The sequence below is a fragment of the Vigna radiata genome, unplaced genomic scaffold, assembly GCF_000741045.1.
Source record: "Vigna radiata var. radiata cultivar VC1973A unplaced genomic scaffold, Vradiata_ver6 scaffold_73, whole genome shotgun sequence".
NCBI lineage: Eukaryota > Viridiplantae > Streptophyta > Magnoliopsida > Fabales > Fabaceae > Vigna > Vigna radiata.
The window spans coordinates 1,616,471-1,637,168 of NW_014542365.1; the positions used below are offsets into that span (position 1 = coordinate 1,616,471).

The 20,698-nt window shown below is 35.5% G+C and overlaps 1 protein-coding gene across 1 annotated transcript; it reads left to right on the forward strand.

The window, feature by feature from the left end:
* Positions 1-5,446: 5,446 nt before the first annotated feature.
* On the forward strand, positions 5,447-16,463 carry LOC106779920 (protein LSM12 homolog A). Its single transcript, XM_014668140.2, has 4 exons — positions 5,447-5,862; positions 5,965-6,045; positions 9,090-9,213; positions 15,943-16,463. Exons 1-4 carry the CDS (start codon positions 5,567-5,569, stop codon positions 15,991-15,993), a joined length of 552 nt encoding a protein of 183 aa, XP_014523626.1. The 5' UTR covers positions 5,447-5,566; the 3' UTR covers positions 15,994-16,463.
* The last annotated feature ends 4,235 nt before the right edge of the window (positions 16,464-20,698 follow it).

The window sequence follows — 20,698 nt, forward strand, 5'->3', positions numbered from 1 at the left end:
CCAAAAATTGTTCAGAAAATTCAAAAAGTACATGTTCCAACCAAAATAAAACACAAGACCGAAAAAGAAAATTGTTCATAAAAATACAAAATTTGATTTCCAACAAATTCAACTCTTCTTCTTCACATTGGGATCTTCATCATCCCACCGACTCACTTTTCTCCAGTCCACCTTCTTCATCACTTTTGAATAAGGTCTTTGAATCTCCACCATTCCTTTTTCCTTCAACTCCTTTACTATCCATCCCTTTTTTCTTAAATCTCACTTTGCTCCCTAGTAGGAGTGAATCTTCTTTTGCTTTTGGGTGAATGGTTCTTCTCCCTTTATTCTCAGGCACTTGCAAAACACAACAACTGTCAAAATAATCCTTACCTGTTATGCTCTCTTCTTGTTCTTCATTCACCTTTGGCTTCTCAAATGTTTTTATTTTTACTGTCTTAATCTCATCCCCTTCACGGCCAATATAGAGAAATAGATAATTCAAATCTCTCATCATTATTCTTCCATCATGAACATCAATAAAAATCTTTGATGTTGCCATGAAGGGTCGCCCCAAAATCATAGGATGCTCATCCTCTGTTTTAACATCCATGACAATGAAATCTGCTAAAAACTCAAGACAGTCTGCTCGCACAACAACATCTTTCACCATTCCCACTGGCCTTTTTTTAGAACCGTCTGCCATTGTTATAGTCAAGTCAGAGGGTTTTAACACAAGTCCTCCAATTTCCTTCAACAGTTCCGTGGGTATTAAATTAATACTAGATCCAGAATCTATCATAGCTTCCCCCTCCCAATCATTCAGGGAACATAACAATGTTAAACACCCCAGATCTTTAGCTTTAGGAGGATAATTACTCTTTTGTGGGTGAACAACAAGATCCTCTTCTTCATCAGTAAGCTCCATTTCATTCTCCTTATTAATTTTGATTCTTTCTGAATGGGGAGGAATCTGCTCATTTTCTAAAGGTAACACAGTCACTTCACCAACTTATTTTTCCTTGTAATTCTCCTCTCCTTCATCTTCACTGCTCATGGGTTCAAAGAATTCACCCATTAACGTCTCCTCTTCTTCACTGCTCACAACATAGAATGGTTCAATATCTTCCTCCCAACCATCCTGACTGTCTGCGTTCCAGCCACTCTGGCTTGTAATAATCTTGCATTCCCTCTTAGGGTTAGCCTCGGTGCTAGCCCTAAACTGGTTTTTCTCTATAATCTCTATCCCTGTTGCCAGCTGCCCAATCTGTGACTCCAGTGATTTAAAGTTAGCCTGATTGTTATTCACTTGCTGCTCATATCTTTTGTAGAAGTCATCAAATCGATTACTCAGGGCCTTGACAGACTCAGTCAAATTACTCACTTGCTGCCACAGAGGTAATGGTTGTTGCTGCCGGAAGTTTCCTCCTTCCAGAAGAAGCATTTTGGCTTTGCCCAATACTTGGATGATTTTTCCAACCTTGGTTAGAGTTACCTTGGTTGAAATTTCCCTGTTTGTACTGAAATTGGGCCCCCATATAATTCACGTCCTGCTGCATCTCTTCTGTAAACGCACCTTGACCATTAATATGGTCACCACCACATAAATCGCAAAGTTGTTGTGCCTGGGAAACATTTCTGAGCCCTCGAGGAAGTTCAAAGACCACCTTTAGCAACTTGTCCAATTTCTGGCTGAGGAGGTGATTTTGTGCTGCTGCAGCATCTTCAGTAAGAAGATGTAAAAGTCCTCCTTTTTGCGTTCCCCTCTCACTCTGTGCCACTTCATTTAAAGCCATCTCTTTGATCAAGTTGTACGCCTCATCTTCTGTTTTTCTATTAATACTGCCTCCAGCCGAGGCATCTATCATCATTTATGAAGCTTTATCAAACCCATGAACTGGGGTCGTTCTTAATAATCCTTTGAATCTATCCCATGTTTGCCCAGTGATTCCTCCATCCCTTGTTTGAACGAAGAGATTTCCAACTTCCCTTGATTGATCTTTGGAGGTGGGAAGAATTTAGTAATAAATTGTTGGACCACCGCTTCCCACGTCCTGAATGTTCCCTCCGGGAAAGAATTCAACCAGTCTTTTGCGTTTCCTCCAAGAGAGAAAGGAAACAAACTAAGTTTGACTCTGTCGTNCGTCACTCCAGTTATNTTCACTGTGTTGCAAATTTCACCAAAGACTGTCAAATGTTTGTANGGATTTTCATTTGACAACCCATGAAATTGGTTGTTCTGGACTAACTNAATGAGTGNCNNNCTCATCACCATGNTGGTTGTATTGTCTGCTGGAACTGCAATGCTGNTAAAATTCAAGGGACCAACTGTATTAGNTGCGTCCCCCAAAGTGNGTCTGGGAGGAGGTTGATTGNCCATCTCCTCAAGATCTGGTTCAAAANTCTCAGGTGAANAATGNNAAGTCACTTCTGGAGAAAGAGATCTCTCACGCAAAGGACGTCTCTTTCTCCTCTCGTATGGTAGACCTTCTAGCAGAGGTTGTTGGTTTTTCCTGCTTCTAGTATGTATTGTTTCCTGCATACACAAGAAACACACCCTAAAAGCACTTTTATAGAAAATAAAACAAAACGCAATAAATGAAAAATAAAACAAAAATAATTACAATCAAGTCAAAGTCAATTCAATTCACACTACTAAAAAAATAAACCTCGAGTCTCCGGCAACGGCGCCAAAAACTTCTTGACAAATTGGCAAGTATACCAAATCGTACAAGTAATATAAATGGTAAGACCAAGTATCGTTTTCCTAAGAGACTCGTATGGCTTCCTCGTTCGTGTGAATTAAAATAGTAAGATTTGAAAAATAAAAATTAATAAATTGGATTTAAGAACAAAAATATTAACATGCAAATATAAAGTTGATTCAATTGACAAACGAAAACAATGGATGAATGGATGTTGTTGGGGGTTACAATTTCATCTATTCCACTCTCTCTTACACACTACCCTTGAATATTAGTTTGATTGATTCAATTGTTATGCGACTTTCTTAGCCTCCCCTTAACTCGATCCCTCGGTGAAAAGGGCCTAATATTAACTACTGCCTTGCTATCCCTAGCCTCCCCTAGTAATTAATACCGCATTATAAACAAAAGTTAGCGCAATTGATCGTCCTACCCCTATCCCTAGGTGGTATTGCAAAATCAAGAGATTACTCACCAGTTCATGTCATTACTGTACGTCCCCATATCAATAAAGACAAACATCAATATACCGAATGAGTTAAACGATAAAGGCCTTAAGCACAGATGATAACCCAACAATAATCAATCAACACATATGGAGACCATATAAATAATCAAGAGATTCAATAAGAGAGAGTATCAAAAGATTACATTGTTTCCCCCAACAACAATAGGGTTTAGTTCACCATAGACATGGTGAAACTAGATGAAGAATGGAAGAAGAATGGAAAAGCAAACCCTAGAAAAGATGAAAAGGAGCCTAAGCATCCAAGAGATCCTCTCCAGAGAGCAAAATTAGGTCTGGCCGTTCTCCCCGCTCAAAAGAATGATTCTGAATTCGCAATAGGGGTATATATAGGTGAGGAGCGCATCAGAAACGGGCCCAAGTCCAACGAGCCACCGCCGAGCGGTTTAAGTGTGGCGCCCGGCGGCAATCGCCACCGTCGGGCGGTTTCCCTCAGGTCCGCCCAGCATCAATAGCCATGCCTTCTCCTCGTCCTGGACCGCCCGACGGTTTAAGTGTGCCGCCGGGTGGTGCGTCGACTCTTCAAATCTTCATTTTTTTGCTCTTTTCTTGAGACAACGACTTGTATCTTCAACTCCATTCTCTACTTTTCTCAAATTAGCTACAAAACAATGCAAAACAAGCATAAAATCGCTAAAAACAACTTTTGACTCTCTCCAGACTCATTTATTGAGTTTTGCTTGATTCTAAGCTCATTCCGAGTAGTAAAGGGTGTAATTTGGTCCAAATTGACATATGAAAATAACTGTTTTTCAACCTTCATCAGGCACGTGTCAACTCAACTCATCCATTTGTCAAGGTTGGCTCAACTCGACCTTATACCTATTCTATCTCGACTAGACCTTTGGCTTGAACCATTTAACTTGACCATCGACTTGAACATACTCATGTAGACCTTTAAACGGGGCCTATTTGCATGACCTTTGGCATACACTAACTCGACAAAACCTTTAGCTAGGACTGACTCAACTCGACCTTCGACTCAGGCTAACTCCACTCGATCTTTGACCTTAAGCTGGTTTTGCTCGATCTTCGGCCTTGAGCGAACTCTGCTCGATCTTTGGTCTTGAACTGACTCAACTTGAATTCAACATGGGTGGATTTGGTTCGACCTTCAACTTGAGTGAACTTGACTTGACTTGGCCTACACTAATTCGGCTTGACCTTCGGCCATGGTCGACTCAAATCGACCATCACCCTACGTCGACTCAGCTTGACCATCGCCCTTGGTTGACTCGGCTCGACCATCGGCTCAGGTTGCCTCGAATCGACCTACAACCGAGACTGGCTCGGCACAACCTTTGGTTAGGACCAACTCAGCTTGTCCTTTGGTTTGGGTGGACTCAACTTGACCTTCGACCCAAGCTAGCTTGGCTTTGACCGTCGACATGGGGTGACTCAGCTCGACCATCAACCCAAACAGATTCAACTCAATTATTAGCCCAAACCAACTTGATTCAACCATCGATCCAAACCAAATTGACTCAATCATTGACTTAAGCCAACTCGACTCAACCTTTATGAGTAAAGTGACAGTGAAGTGAAAATGAGTGATTTTCAAATTTCTTTTTGATTAGTATTTGAAATTCTTCTATTTTATTCATTTGAAATTCCTTAAATTCAAATTTCTTTCTGATTATTTTATCCAAATAAATCATTTTAAGATAAATAATTTTAAAATTTTCAAATAAATGAATTACTCTTTTAAATTTCATCATCAAAACATTACATAAAGCTATCTTAACTAAGACTTATTAAATGAAAGTTTTTATTGTAAAAATTTGATATAGAAGTAAAAGAAAAGAGAAAAAAAATATAAGATATATCATCTCATGACAATGATTTTTAAGTAAGTGAAAATACAGAAATATAGATATAACTAACATGGTAATGAATACAAGCCGTTTAAAAAAAAAAAACCTTTAAGAAAAAAGAGAGGAAAATGTCTATCTTTTAGCAAACATATATTTAGACAATTATATTCGAAATGTTTTATTATTAAAAAATGACATATGTGAACTACTATCAAAACAATAACCCCCCATTTTAAACAGAAATCACCAAAGAATTAAAATGAGAAAATGTTTTAAGTTTAACTATAATCAAATAGATAAATTTGTGTAAATACAGAACAATGTAACTAAAAAAAAAAGTAAAATGAAATTAAAAATCAGACAAAGCCCAATGAGGACACCTATTTGGAGTTCTTATGAGGAGTAGCCCAAATAAGGGAGGGTATACCAAGCCCTAAACAAGGTTTCCAACTGAATATTGTGTGCAAGAAAGAGTCAGTCTTGTTTGGTGGAAGGAAGGGTAAACTAGGAGGAAAGGGTAGGAAGGAACAGAAAGCACAACAATGGAGGGTGGCAACAGCAACAACAACCCTGAGGACCTGGCGGTAGGGTGTTTGCTCTCGATCAGGACAACGTTGGGCGACGAATTCGAAGGCCAGGTTGTGACCTTCGATCGACCCTCCAACATCCTTGTACTCCAGGAACCTTCCAAACATGGCCCTCGTCGGAACATTAGGTTGCTCAAGGCCAATTACATCAAAGAGTTCACCTTTCTTGGCCAGGCCGAAGACCCACTTGATCCTACCAACTGCTTTCTTGACCTCACCGCTCTCCAAGCTAGGGAAGAAGTTGCTATCAGGTATTTTCTTGCAATTCCCCAGAATTTTTTCTTTTTTCTAGTTTTCTTTAAATGTGTTCTTTTATGAAAATCATGTGTGGCTTCAAATGATTTTGGATGTAGACAAGCAGAGGCTGATGCTGAGAGGATTGGGGTTGGGGTTACCAGCGAGGCGCAGAGCATCTTCGATGCTTTGTCCAAAACGTAAGTGCTGTGTGAGTGAACTGACCACTGTGGTGTGGATCGGGATTTTAGTGATTGTCTAGTTTGTTTCCTGGCGTGTATATTTTATCTTTGATTATGTTTTGAAGCCAATAGACTTTAGAGCATGACATTCATAGAATACACCATTTGTAGATTGTTGTGGAAATGTGTGTGATAAAAGAAGTTATAAGCTCGCATCTTGCCCCTCTTGCCCCTGTCAAATAAGGATGGATAGATTTAATTGAGTACAGAAACAAAAATAGGCAAACTTACACAAGCATACCCATGGTTCGCACACAGTTGTTGATGGCGTGCTGAATGTGTTTAGTGGTGTGGAATGACCCTGGGGTTCTGCAAATTTAGCATATCCATGTGTATTTGAGTAGTTGTCCTTTGCGGTGTTATAGTGGTACTATAGAGAGAGATATTGGACGTCATATTGTGTTACAGTGGCGTAAAGAGTAGAGAAGGCTGGTTGCTATGGGATTCAAAATAGCAGAGTGGTTTTTAACAGTGACTTTTTCCCTGCTATAGGAGCACTGCCATGGTATAGGATTCAATAACCCATTCTTACCCCTAAAATATTGGTTTTTAGCATATTTTGAGTTAATTATGTCCCCTCCCCTCCCCTCATTTCTAATGCATTTTTTTATTCAAAAGCGTAATGAGATTTTAATCTATTTGGACCATTTTACAAAAAGTTAACTCTATTTTGACTTCTATTCCTCATACTCTACAGGACTATCATTTCCCACTTTGTGCCCATTTCTTTATTCTTCCTTCCCAGTTCACATTTAACTAAGATTTGTCACGCTTTTTTCCTTACTCTAATTCAACCATAGTCTTTCATATTTTTACTTCATTGCCATGCTCTTGTTGCTTCTAGATTGATGGTGATTTGTGCATAAACTGACCTAATTATTTATCATAAGTTTCTTTAGTCTGGGTTTCTTTTTTGTTTTTGACTATCTATATGTGTACTATATACATTATTTATTTTGCAATTGCAAGTAAAAAATGGAAGGTGTCATACTACAAGTTTCTAAACTTAAATACCTACCAGTATTACAAATGATGAGGAGATTAATGAAGACATTACATATAGGATATAAGTACGATTGTTAAAATGGAGAAAGGCATTGGAGGTTATTTGAGATTGCCAATTACGTACCAAGCTCCCAGGGAAGTTTTATTATACTGCTATACATATGCCTATATTATATGGTATTAAATGCTAGGTTTTAGAGGGACAACAAACAGTGTTGTTAAATAGCCACTCTAGTGGTACTATTGTGCTTTGGAATTTCTCACATTCAGGATTGCAACTGTGTCTGATATTGCAGTTCCTATCATTGTTGTAGCATTCGTCCTGCATTCTCTTGTCATTTCTTTCAAGTCTTCAGCTAATTGAACTTCTGAGTTAATACAATTCTAGTTGATATATATCATATATTTAGACTGTTATGTAACTTTTGCCATAAGCCCATTACACTATCTGCTATATGACATAACGGATTATTGGCTCTGCCATCGAAAACAAGAAAAATAGTGTGTAGCAAAAATGAAAATGTTAGATGGATGTGTGCCATCCCCGGACAGGACAAATAAAAAAATGTCTTTTTTGAGACAAGATGACAAATTTTCAAGGTGGTTTGGAGACACGGGTCAGTGGAGGATGTGATGAGTAGAGTAGATTTTATGGATTCTGGTCCAATGGAAAGGAAGTGATAGAGGGATCAGTGAGGTCATTGATGGAAATTGTTAAGAGAGATTGTGATATCTAAGAGTTTTCCCTCTAATTGAGCTCAAGTGCATTGTGTGAACCATACAGAACTTATCTTGTGGGATAATACTTTTGTTATTGTTAATATTTAACATCACTACAATCCCATTTTATATTATCCAGATATAGCAGTTTCAAAGTTAGCTTCTATGCACGACTATCTGTGCTATAGCATTTTTGGGGTCAATTGTCTTGCTTTGCTGTTTGAGATTAATAGCTAATGGTCTAGTAGGATTCATCCAAATTATATACTTTTCTCTTTAAAAGTTAATTTTCATAAGTACTCAAATGAATGGTAGTTAGTATTGTGTGATACGATTCATGAAGCTGATACAAATCATTGAAGGAATTGTTCTTATACCTGTTAATGCAAAGTGAATTGAATGAATTGGTCTAGAATTGTAAGAATTGTGATTTCAAGTTGAATCACACTATTCTTGCAATGTGGGTCATGACATCTTGTCCTCCCATGGCCATCACGTTGTACATGGCTATTATCATTGAAGCAGCAATTTTTGAAGCCAAAAATGCAAAAATTGACTGTTAGAGCCAGCAAATTGTACTTCACTCAGTTGTTAATCACAGAATTAGATCTTGCCTCTCCTGCAAGGGTCGTCAAGTTGCACATGGCTATCATACTCCAATTTTTTGTGTATGCTTACATTGGAATGGATATGTTAGAAAATTGATATACCTTTGTTTTCTAGAAGATTTCTTTCCTCTCTTGTTCTTAGGATTTTAATTGTGATGTGAAACTGCAGTCATTAACTATAATCGTGGATATTAATTGAGTACTTGGACTTTTGGTATGTTTTCTGACTATGAAGGCTGTTCTCAAACCCAACTATATAATTATCATGTATTGTATATTCTTGATATGATTTGAGTCCTCCTTCCAGTTTGTATTGATAGTTTAGCTAATTATTTTGTGACGATGCACATTTAATTGCAGTTTTTATCGATACTTAGATGACAGCCATTCTTTAGAGAAGTAGTATTTGTCTAATTTTTATGCATTTTGGAATAAAAGTTTTTAGTTGTTATCAAATTAAAAGAAACGGGGATCACTTGATAGCTCAAGTTGAACTCTGTAGTTATTGTGGATCACTTTTTGGTGCTTGCTGCTGAGAGCACTAAATACTCCGCTCCTGCATGCCTTAAGAGTGCCTCTTTGTCTTAGGATTTCAATCTTTCTAGCTTTTGTATGTTCTTCTGAGGGGCTTAATTTTCTTTTTAACTGATTACGCTAGTATGTGCTCAGGCTTCCAGTCCGCTGGGACAAGACAGTCATAGTTGTGATGAATGACGTACGTGTCAGCAGTCCTTATCATCCTGATTCTGTTGTTGGAGGTACTCCTGCTGCAAATGAACGAGTGAAGAAAGTGGTAAATATGTTTCGTTTTCTATTTGTTATGGTGTGTCTAAATGTATGTATTAGCAACATGTCAAATATATTATACTCCTGCTGCTGCATGGATTTATGATTCATTTTATTGAAACAACATTAGCAAGTGCAAAATGAAAACTTAATCAAGAGATCTTTGTTTTCTTTTTTCGTTCATTACATTTGGTTTTTCTAAAAAAAGTATTTTTATTAGTATTACAAGCATTAATTTGAAATGACCAATTGTGGAGGGATTTGGATAGTTTTGTAGGTGGTTTGATAGAAACCGGTCAGATATATAGAGTAAAACTGAAAAACTTTGGAGTACTGCACCTCTTTAAATCCGAAATGCCCTTATCCTAAAAAATGACATGACAATATCCCTCTTCATATTTTTTGTTATGCTGCTACTGGTTTACTAGCATAAACCCACCTCAATGGGCCTATTTGGGAGCAGAGCCATTAACATAACCGCTGTACTTCTTGTCGAACTCACCAAATCAGAAGCACACTCACGAGTTTGACCGAGTCTACTTATTCTACAATTTTACTCCAAAATCGAGTTAACGTGAAAGCCATAAGTAAACATGTAAACTTGTCTAAGTTAATGAGTTAAGACGCAAGTTTGATAACCATGGATACAGGTGAAGTATTCTAAGTTATGGCAAAGTTATCCCAAGTTAAGTTGTCATTAGAATGAACTATTGTATAATATGGAACGAACATAGAAAGAGATGTTAGCAGACAAAATATCTAAGGATCGAGAGAGAAACATTGATACTGTTTTTTAGAGTGATGATATCCCACAAAGACTCATTTGAATGAACGAGGAGAAAGTTTATCTTGACCAAGTGTGAGGTTACGTACAAAACATGTGGTGCCAAGAACACATGGAGGAAAACTATATAGAGGGAAATGAGGAAAAATGGCAGAGTGGGTTACTCTTACCTGTTATTAAGAATAAAAGATGACTTTGAAGAAGGGCTAAGTAGTTTCAAGAAGATGTTTGTTTTTTGCGTTCAACTACTCCATCTTGTTGAGGAGTATGAGGACACAAAGTTTGGTGAAGGAGACCTTTGGATGTCATGAGCTTGTAAAATTGGTCTGACAAATATTCATGAGAATTGTTATTGGCAAAAACACGTATGGATATACCAAATTGTGTTCTGATTTCATTCAAAAACATTTTGACAAATAGAAAACACTTTTGGTCAATTCTTCATTAACCAAATTCATGTACATATCAAATAATGATCAATCAAAGTAACAACATTTTTAAAACCAAAAGGGGTAACAATACAAGAATGACCCAACATATCAGTGAACTAAAAAAAAAAGGAGACAAAGTTCATTTATTAAGACTATTAGGGAAAGACTGACATACATATTTTCCTAATTGACATGATTCATAATTCAAAGTAGACAAATGTTTTCAATTTAACACCATCTTTTGCAATTTTGTTAACCCAAGTTGTCCTAATTATTGAGTGTGAATCATCGTTGTAGAGATCATAGTTGCACATATGGATGTTGATGGATAGAGATTGTAAAGGTCATGTCGCTCTCATTTGGCACCAATCATCTAACCTAATATTTGATCCTGCAAGGTAACATTATTTTTAGTGAAGGTGAGGATAATAACATGGGATTAGGTCAATCATGTGACAAATGATAAATTAAAAGGGCAATTAGGGATATAAAGAATAAAGTCAACAGGAAGGGATGAGAGGGATTGAATAGTACAGATGTTGCAAGCTTGTGTTGGTGAACCATTAGCAACAATTGTAAACGACAAATCGACAACTTTAGTAAAGGAATGTAAAAGAGATCAATTACAAGATATGTGGTCAATTGCACTAGAGTCAATAACTCAGGGACCAAGAGAATGTGATTGATAGATGTTGGTAGCTAGCCTTTGATACCAAAGCAATGTTACTTGTGGATTGGCGTATCACATACCAATGGATAAAATCTTCAAATGTTGCTGGAGATGGATCAGCCAATTATGTAGGAGCAAAGGTGACTTTGCGATGGAAGTGGAATAGTTAGACCCATTCATCTTCTCAATACCAACAATATGTTTAGAAAAGGTGGAAGAATCTATTCTGAAGGTTGATGTGGTGTTGGAAGACATTTCTTTCTTGAAAAGTTGGAGGAAAAAAAAAACTTAGGAGAGGGTGCTGGAACAATGAAAGCAAACTTGGGAGACGAGTTCAAGAAAATAAATAAAAGGTCCTTGGAAGGCACTGGATCTACCAGGCCAACATGGTTACTGAGAGAGGTCTAGTACCATGTTAAACTCTAGCGAAAAGAGGAACATTGAATTGAAACAACTTGTTTCTAAGACAACATGGTACTTTATTTATGTTAAGAAAAGTGCATGAATATAATAAATAGAATAGATTTGGTATCTCTAATAACAAATATATGATATAAGAATAAATAGATATGTTCCTAATAATACATCTATAATATAGATATTCATGATTATATAGGATTAACTCGTTATTTCTATATTTATGACAATATTTCTTAGTATTTCCTTATTTCTATAATTATAACACATATTGAACTAATGCACGTGATAGCTGATGAGGCCTATCACAGTTCTTTGCTGAATTTGGCCTCTTCTAGAAAGTGGTTCTTGCTTTCCACCTTCAAATGTTCATCTTTATTTCTGTCTTCAGGTTCTCTTGGTTCATAATGTTAAAGCCTGTTTTGTTTTCTTTCTCTTCCCGTGGTTTCCCACCTGCTTGCTATTTTTTTTGGATTTCTCCATCTTGGAATGCTCCTGCTAGGCCCTCTTTTATGTTTACTTGTTGGCCTTTGTTGTCAGATTCAGCCCCCCATTCTACTGGTTCTTGGTTTTCCCCTTGATCATCACATTTATTTTCTTGCTCCTCATTTTTTGAATATTGTTGTCAAATCTAACTTCTAGATGAAATTTCTTGAAGATGGCCTTCCGAATTGCATTCTGGTTGTTCCCCACCCAACATGACAGCCCCTTCTTCCAATGCCTGGAACCCGCAACAGTTTCTATTACAATATGTATTAAATATGGGTAGTTGTTGGGAAGTGATAAGAGGAGGAGATGATCGAGGTGAATTGGGCTGATGAGAAGAATTTGAATTATTTGGAGACATTGGAACAATGTTAGGAGTAGGATACACAAAGGGCTCAACTAAAGGTAAAGTCAAGACTTGTTGAACAAAGTTAACAGTTTGTATGGAGGCAGAGAAGAAAGGAGTTTCTTCAAAAAATGTGACACTTGCATACATGAAGTTTCTTTTAGTGTTAGCTGAAAAACATCGATACGCTATTTGAAGGCAAGAGTATTCTAAAATTACACATTTGATAACTTGGGCTGAAAGTTTATCCAAACCTGTAGAAACATCATGTACCCACAACCAAAAACTCTAGGAGAAATATGAAATGGGATTAGAATAGAAGGCAGAGAAATTGTATAAATAGATTGATTGGATAGTTAGAAGGGACTTTTGGAGATTTTAGTGTTGACAGGCCTTTGACCTGTGGAGGGGGTTAGGCCCTTGTATCTTGAGTGTATAGACCATTCTTTTGTTAATAATACTCAGTTTTGATTCAATTCTTGCTGTGTTACTGTTTTGTGAGGGAGAAAGAGTGTTCTTGATCAGGTTTCTTTATCAGAAACCTATCAGTGGGTGAGCCAAACGATCATGTAATAGCATAGGAGATGGGATGCTAAAGACATTAACGATCTTGTGCCTAGATAGTAGAGTCCCCTAGATTAATTTCCTTTACCAATCAATTGACCTGTGCTGTGCTCTTGAATAAAAAAGGAATTTGCATCAAAGTAATTGACTTGAAGGAAATTATGTTAAAAGGACAATTAGGGACAAAAGAAACATGATTTGAGTTCAAAGATGGAGAAAGGGAGATATGACCAACCTCTTGAGAAGTAACTTTGGATCCACTGGTTAAAGTAATAATACGAGGAATTTTAGGATGAGAAATGGAAAAAAATAAGGATTACTAGAATTGTGATCCAAAGCATCTGAATCAATTACACATGGACTTTCATATTCCAAGGTATTAGAGATGCAAGCTTTTGACAAACTAGTGAATGGTTTTGGTTGGCTGCCTGACTTCAAACTGAGATATTCTTGATATTTTTCATAAGAAAAATGTGGCCAAACTTTATTATAATGGAAGACGTTTGTTGTCTTGCTAGGAAAACCATGGAAGGAGAAACATATATGGAACGTGGCCAATTCTTTTACAGAAAGAACATTGAGGATGTTTGTATCCACTTTGTGAAAAGGAAGCGATATTTGTGGAAGAATTCTTTAACAATTAGAATTACAACAACAATCTACACTCCACAGTCAATGCCAACCATAAAAGATGGAAAGTAGAGGTGGTGGAAGAGTATGAGGAGAGAGAAGCCTCTCAATCACACGTGAAACTGGAGAAACAAGGGCAAGGAGGTCCAATGAGCCTTGTGGACAAGACGTGGAATTGTTCTGGTGACAAACAGGTCTTTTGCAGAGGTTGTGAGTGGATGGTGGTTGACAAAGGTGACTGACACTGGCAGCGGATAGTGGCCGACATCAGTTGACTAACAGCAGTCAACAGAGGCTGACAGTGGCAGCAGAGAATATAATATTGGATGGCAGTGGACAACTGCAAAACTAGCATAATAGCGAGATTAACCTACTATAGTACCAACTTAAGACTAAAATTATGAGAAGAAAAGCTTAACAGATTGATTATCTCAGTTGATCTTTGTTATTTATAGAAGAAAATTATATAAGAAATATGTTGGTAATTAATGCTAACAGATCATAGATACAACTGCTAAGCACCTACATTAAATATCTATTCTAACAATTATCTATATATTTAATACATATTCTGACCAAATCATGAATTCAGATTTGAAATAATAACCATGGTAGGTAGCCCCCACTAATAGTTAGTTATGTTAGTCCAACAAATAAAAGGGATTATGTAAATTAGCCTCCAACTGAGTAGGCCTATTGAGGTGGGTTTATGTTAGTAGACAAGTAACTGTGTATAAATAGGAAGGGGGACTGAGAGGGAATCCATCTTGTCTTTTGGGATGATTGGGGTCTTTGAGCATTAGGAGGTCCAATATTGAGCATTTGTCCAAAAAACGGCTTCAAGATTGATTCCTTAATCTGATGGAAGGGAGATAGATCGCTGATCAAGGTTGAGCAATATTTTGGGGCCAAGCAAGTTCATGAAGATAGGAAACTGTTAGAATATGTATTAAATATAGATAGTTGTTACAATAGGTATAGGTAGGGATGGCAACGGCTCGGGTCGGGCACGGATAGTGTCTACCTGTAACCCGACCCGACAAAAAAAAAATTCAGCCGCTATCCGACCCACTACCCGCACGGATATCTGCTTAAAAAAAAAACGCAGATATTTTAAAACCCGCGAATATCTGCGGATACCCGCAAATATTTAAAAAAATATATTTCTATAAATTATTAAAATAAAATTTAAATAGAACTACAAAAAAAAAATATATAAAATATAATATAAATTAAATTAAATATAAATTAAAATTTAATTTTTGTTTCGGTTGAATTGGTCCGATGGTCAGTCGTCCTTTTTTACTTTTTTCTCTTTTGATCTTAAATCCTTCCTAAGAATGCCATCCACTCAGATGGGTTGTTAATGTGCAAAAGACACTCCAACGCTTAAGATATAAAAAGGTCTAATTTTATTAGAATAGAAGAGGAAGATTGTACCTAGACATGAATTGTATATTTATAGAGCCTGTGAGACAAGCCCATTGATTAAACCATTAATGCAATATACTTTTAGGCAATCAAATCCAATAATCAATAATTAATAACATATATATTTTGTAAAGAGTAAGACAATCTCACCTATTAATACGTGTTAATTGTCCATAAATGACAATTAATTCTGATCGGTATATTTTATATAGTACAATTTTAATTAAATTGAACATTGTAAAATATAAATTAATGTTAATTTTAATTAAATTTAACTTAATAAAAAATAAATAAATTTTTATTTTTATTTTTTGTGGGTAGCGAATATCCGTGGATACGGATAGTATAATATCCGCACCCGACCTATTTATAAGCGGGTATTAAAATGCCCGCTATTCGCGAGTTTGAATAGTAAATATTCACGGGTATTAACTATCTATCATCTGCAGATATCTGTCGGCACGAATTTTTTTGCCATCCCTAGGTATAGGTGGTTATCAATTGTACCTATGAGCTGTTAATTATATAATGAATATCTACATTAAATACTTATTTTAACGGTTAAAAGTCTTACGTCGACTAAAGATAAGATAATTTAGAATATATATGTGGGTACAAACTTTATCTTATAAACTGGTTTTTTAAAGTTGAATTAAGTTTAAAGTTCACTTCTTAACACTAACAACCACCTATATTTTATACATATTCTAACAATTTTCATTTGTACTCGTGGTCACTCTGTTGAAGCTGTGTTTGTATTCTGTTTAGAAAATTTTGCAAGAAATTTAGGACAAATACAGGCAACACGGTTTTCAATTTAAATTTCATTGATTCATCTTTCAGTGATTTGTAATTAGCTTTTAAGGAAAATAATGCAGTTTGTTTCTTGGTAATAATTTACCCTAATAGCCTTTTAAAATAAAACATTTTGATGAAAAACTTGGTTGATATTGACATTTTATTTTTCTCGTTTGTAGCTTGAGTTTGAGAGGAAGAGGTTGCAACTTCGCAGTTCTGGTGGTCAGTAAAGCTTCACATTTGCATCCTTTTACGGTCAGGAAAGCGCCACCGAGGAGTAAACATGATGGGTATGTTGCTTTTAACAAACCCTATACAAGAGGGTTTTCCAAGGCATATTCCTGACTTCAGATATCTTTTGATTATCTGCTGTCTCGAGCTCTCAAGTTCTGTCTTGCTTATGGAGTTCATTTGAGGTACTTGCTCCAGATTCTTCTTAGGAGTGAATGCTGAAGCATATGATGTATGGTGTGTTACACTTGGAAACCGAACAGGTGACTGGGTTTATATAATTTGTCAGTTTGCTGTTGGGAAGTTTAACCAATTACAACGGACTAACATGAACTCAAAATGACTTTAATTTGTTCCCTGTCTAATAATGCAAATGCATCGGATAAATCAAGCTGATATTCCTACCTGAAGCTTTCTAGTTTTGTTTATTTCTTGTTTCTAAATATTTGTGGTATTATTTTTTTACTTAGCTGTCCCTTCTATGATAAGTTTTACTGTTGGTTTTTTGGATTTTAATCTTCTGTGGAGAGATCTTTGGCGATATTTGATTGCATTTTTGCGGTCAGATGGGAAAAATCTTTGGCGATATTTGATTGCATTTTGTCGTCAAATGGGAAAACGTAAAGAGACACGGCTGGGGAAGTATTTTGTTCTGTTTTTTGGGGTAGGGAATGTATAACATGCTTTCCGATTTCTTTTGAAATGATCCTCAAACACAAATTAATGAAATAATAAATACATTTCTTCAGTTCATGTTTTGCATCATTCTATCTTGTTCTGAATTTGTCCTCTATGTCTAGATTTGTAGGTTCCAGTCTTCGTTTTATGAATTGTGACTTTATTGTCTTTGAATTGGTGTCACCCTGTGTTTGGGTGTGATTTGGAGACGAAGTAGCCTTTTGTGGGTCAAGGTTCTGCTCTGTTCCAGTTGTATCTGGTCTTTGTTCTCTGTTCTATCTGATGCCCATTTATGCCTAATTGTATTGTTTCTCTCTCTCTCTCTCTCTCTCTCTCTCTCTCTCTCTCTTTCTCTTTTCATTTAACAAATATTTTCTCTCTGGTTTCTGCATTTTCTTCATTTGGGCTCTATTTCCCAACCTAGAATCAGAGTGTTGACCTCTACTGGAAATGAAAATTTCATCATGCTGCATCGCATGAGCTCAGTTTCGTCCTCTCTTTCTCACTTCACTCCAACTGCTCTCCCCTCCCCACTTCTCCAAAACTCAAGATTATGGAGTTGTCTGCCGTTCTAGCTCAGATTCTTAATGGTTTTTTGGTCTGATTTCAGCAATGATTTTTTATTTATTTATTTATTTTTCATTGAGATCTGGATGTGTGGTGGTTTCTTGGAGCTTAGTGCTTTGTTTCTTGAAGATTTTGTTTGAGTTCACTTTGAGCCTTTGAATGTTCCCTTTTTTGGGCTTTCAAGTTTAGGTTAGTCATATTTGACCAAATGCAAGTTTGGCTGTGATGCACAAGGGTGGTCAAAATTTATTGTCAGTCATCTTCTTGTTCTTGTTGTTTTCCCTGTTTTTGGCAAGAACACGTGGTATCCTTGCTTTTTTCAGGTTACAATCCTACAATTGCTGAGATATGGATATGGATAGCAGTTTCAATCTCATCTGCCACATCACCACCTCCATGTCTTATAAAATTCTCAGTCTTGGAAATCTGATGCCAAAATCCTCTGCCTAAGATGTCGTTTTGCTTTTATCAGTGCTTCAATGAAGCTAGCACTATTTGTGCTCATGATTTCTTGACTTGGTAGTATTGTTAGGGCTCATGATATCCTTGGATTGCTTGATTGACAAAATAGTTATTTCATGTACAGTTATCATTGGTGTAATTTTCTCTTCCATTTTGTTGACTTATGATGCATATATCATTTGAAGAAGGTCTAATGAACATTATTTTGGTCTCGGTTCAAGTGCTTATTTGATGAATTGTCTTTATAATTGTGAATGATATTACAAGCATGCATTTTGCTAGTTTTTGGTTTGACTAATTCTTATCTACGCTTGGTGCATGCCTCATTAGTGCTACTTCTCTTTCTGTCATCTAAAAAGATTGCCATCATTGCTAAGGACCAAAGGCCAAGCTATTCCAATTGGTTTTAATGGGGGAACTCGTTGCGAATAGTATTTTTTAAATAGTGGTGGCTTACAAGAATCTTTAGTATTGTATTACCGTCGGTAACATTAAAGGATGCAGTAAACATGTACCCATGACACTCATTTTCAGAATTAGTGAAAGGCCTCATTTTGGTTATTCGTCATCTTTGCTAAGCGTGATCTATATTATTTTTGTCAATTGGTGGTTTAAAACTGTGTTAAGAGCTTCGTGTTGGACATTTCTGCTGTAAAGGATTGCTTCACAAGGTGTCTTTCATGGAAGCTTCCATCCATGGTGGTTAGATGTGAGCTTCTGCAATAGATGGTTAAGCATTGATATTTTTTTGTTTTGTTTTTGTCTTGATAGCTTTTAGTGTAACTTGTACAAGGTGGTTAAGCCTTTTTCCCAAGTTGATCTTGTTGATTACTCCCACAATTAGTTGGAATTGCTGGTATCTACCTTGGATCTTGTTGAGAAGGAGCTAGAAACATGGTTGGTTATAGTTATAGTTCGTTGAAGAGTTGATAAGTGTTCATTTTCAAAATGGTTCTTTATATGGAAGTGTTTAGATAAAGAGATCATATGTGGTTTAAGCTCCAATGATAAGGAAGTGTTTCTAAGATATTAAATCCAAACGAAAGTAGAAGAATATCTGATGGTTTTTTATGGCCAGCTTTCTCTGTTTGCCCAATTTTTACATTCAACAGCCTTAACAATTGGAGAATCACTTTGTGAAATGATAACCACTTCATTAAAAGCTTGATATTTTCTCTTTTCCGAGGATTTAGGTTCTGACTTTATCAGCTTGGGATTTAATCCTACAGAGTTTCAAATTTGTGTAGATGCTTTGGAAATCAAATATCCAATAGTGGACAGTCTAATGGACTGTTGTTGTGTATATGTTTAAAAGACTTTTTGACATATATAAATTTATGTTAGACATGATTAAAAGAGATAATAAAAAAGAAGAAAATTTATGGGACCAAACCAAACCCATATAACTAATTATAAAGAGAACTTTCATGAAAAACTTAAATAAGTCTGAACCTAGGTAGTTGATACCTATTATGGTATAAATCAAGATATATTTTAGATCTCTATTATATTTTTTAGACCTTATGCAGTTTTTATTTGCACAATTATTACTTCTCTATTTCTCTATATTTATGAATCCATAACGTATGTATGTGAATTATTATTCTTTTTCCTCTTGAATTAAATAAATAAAAGATTATTTCTAGACAAGTTTGAATTAATCAAATAAGTGTAAATTAATTTATTAAGTGTCACTCGTTCCAAGCATATTCATATTCCAGTGAGATTTGTCATATACATGGTGTTTTATTATTTTAGCTTTTGAATGAAGGAAACATGTATATAGCTTTGAATTAACTAAATAAACGTCAATTCATTTATTTAGTATTTTACTCGTTCCAATCTTATACATGTGAGACCCTATTTACATTTCACTCGTCCAAACATATACGAGTGAAGCACTCTTTACACCTCAAATGTTCCAAGCATATGTATGATGTTTTACTTTATAAATTAGTCTTTTTTTTTTTTTTTTCAAACTTTGAGGGTAAAAGTTTAATAGAATAGATAGTATATAAGTATAATAGAAGAGCAAGAAAGATTTCTTTTTGTATTAGATTCCAATTGTTGAGTTATGTCTAGTTCTTATTGAAGAAACACTTGAAAAATTTAACTAGAACTGAAGTTGATTATAAACAAGTATATTTATTTTTCACTTTTATTTTATACCAGTACATATTGTTGCCTTTGAAAAACTCTAAGTATTTCTTGTTTAAAATAAAAGCATGTTGGACACAATAAAATTGTTAATAAAAATGATTTTTATAAGTTATATAGACGCTAGAGGAGTTATTACTCTTTACTTGTAAAATATCATATTTATAATATGGTGAATTTTAATTAAATTAGTAAATACTACAATATATATTATTATTAGAAAAATATTTTTGTTTAACCTTTTATTACTTCAAATCTATATTTTATTTGTTATTATCCAAACATATGCTGTATCGTTGTTTGAGTATCAAGAAGATTATAAACCATAAATCCTTTTGAACGATGACGCCTTTAATATAATTAAACTTAATTTCTATGTAATAATCTAATTCCATGGAAAGTGGCTTTCATTGGTTACCATATTGTAACAAATTTGTTCTCTTTCTGACAATTATAATCATCTTTATGGCTTAATATTTTTTTTTCTTATATATATAACAATTGTATTGTATATAATATTGTATATACAACCGTACGGTCATATTCTTGTGATTGACAGTATTGAATCATGATTCGGCTACTGTTAATTCAAAGTTCAATTTGAAAATTATAAATATATGTATGAGGTAAAGAGGTGGATGATTTACATTTATTGTGCAACAATTGTTATAATAGTTGAACGAACATTGACTTTGATGTAAGAATACCTTTTACAAGTAATTTCTTAACTTGACTGAATGGAGTGAAGGGTGAAAGGAGATAGAAAAGAACTTGGACACATAGAGCTTGGAAAACTTATAACCATGATCCCATAAACCAAAACATTTTGGCCCCCACTAT

Coding starts and splice junctions, on each gene's coding strand:
- LOC106779920 (XM_014668140.2), top strand. CDS start 5,567: ATGGAGGGTGGCAACAGCAACAACAACCCTGAGGACCTGGCGGTAGGG. Junction 6,046..9,089: donor TTCGATGCTTTGTCCAAAAC/GTAAGTGCTGTG, acceptor GTATGTGCTCAG/GCTTCCAGTCCGCTGGGACA. Junction 9,214..15,942: donor ATGAACGAGTGAAGAAAGTG/GTAAATATGTTT, acceptor TCTCGTTTGTAG/CTTGAGTTTGAGAGGAAGAG.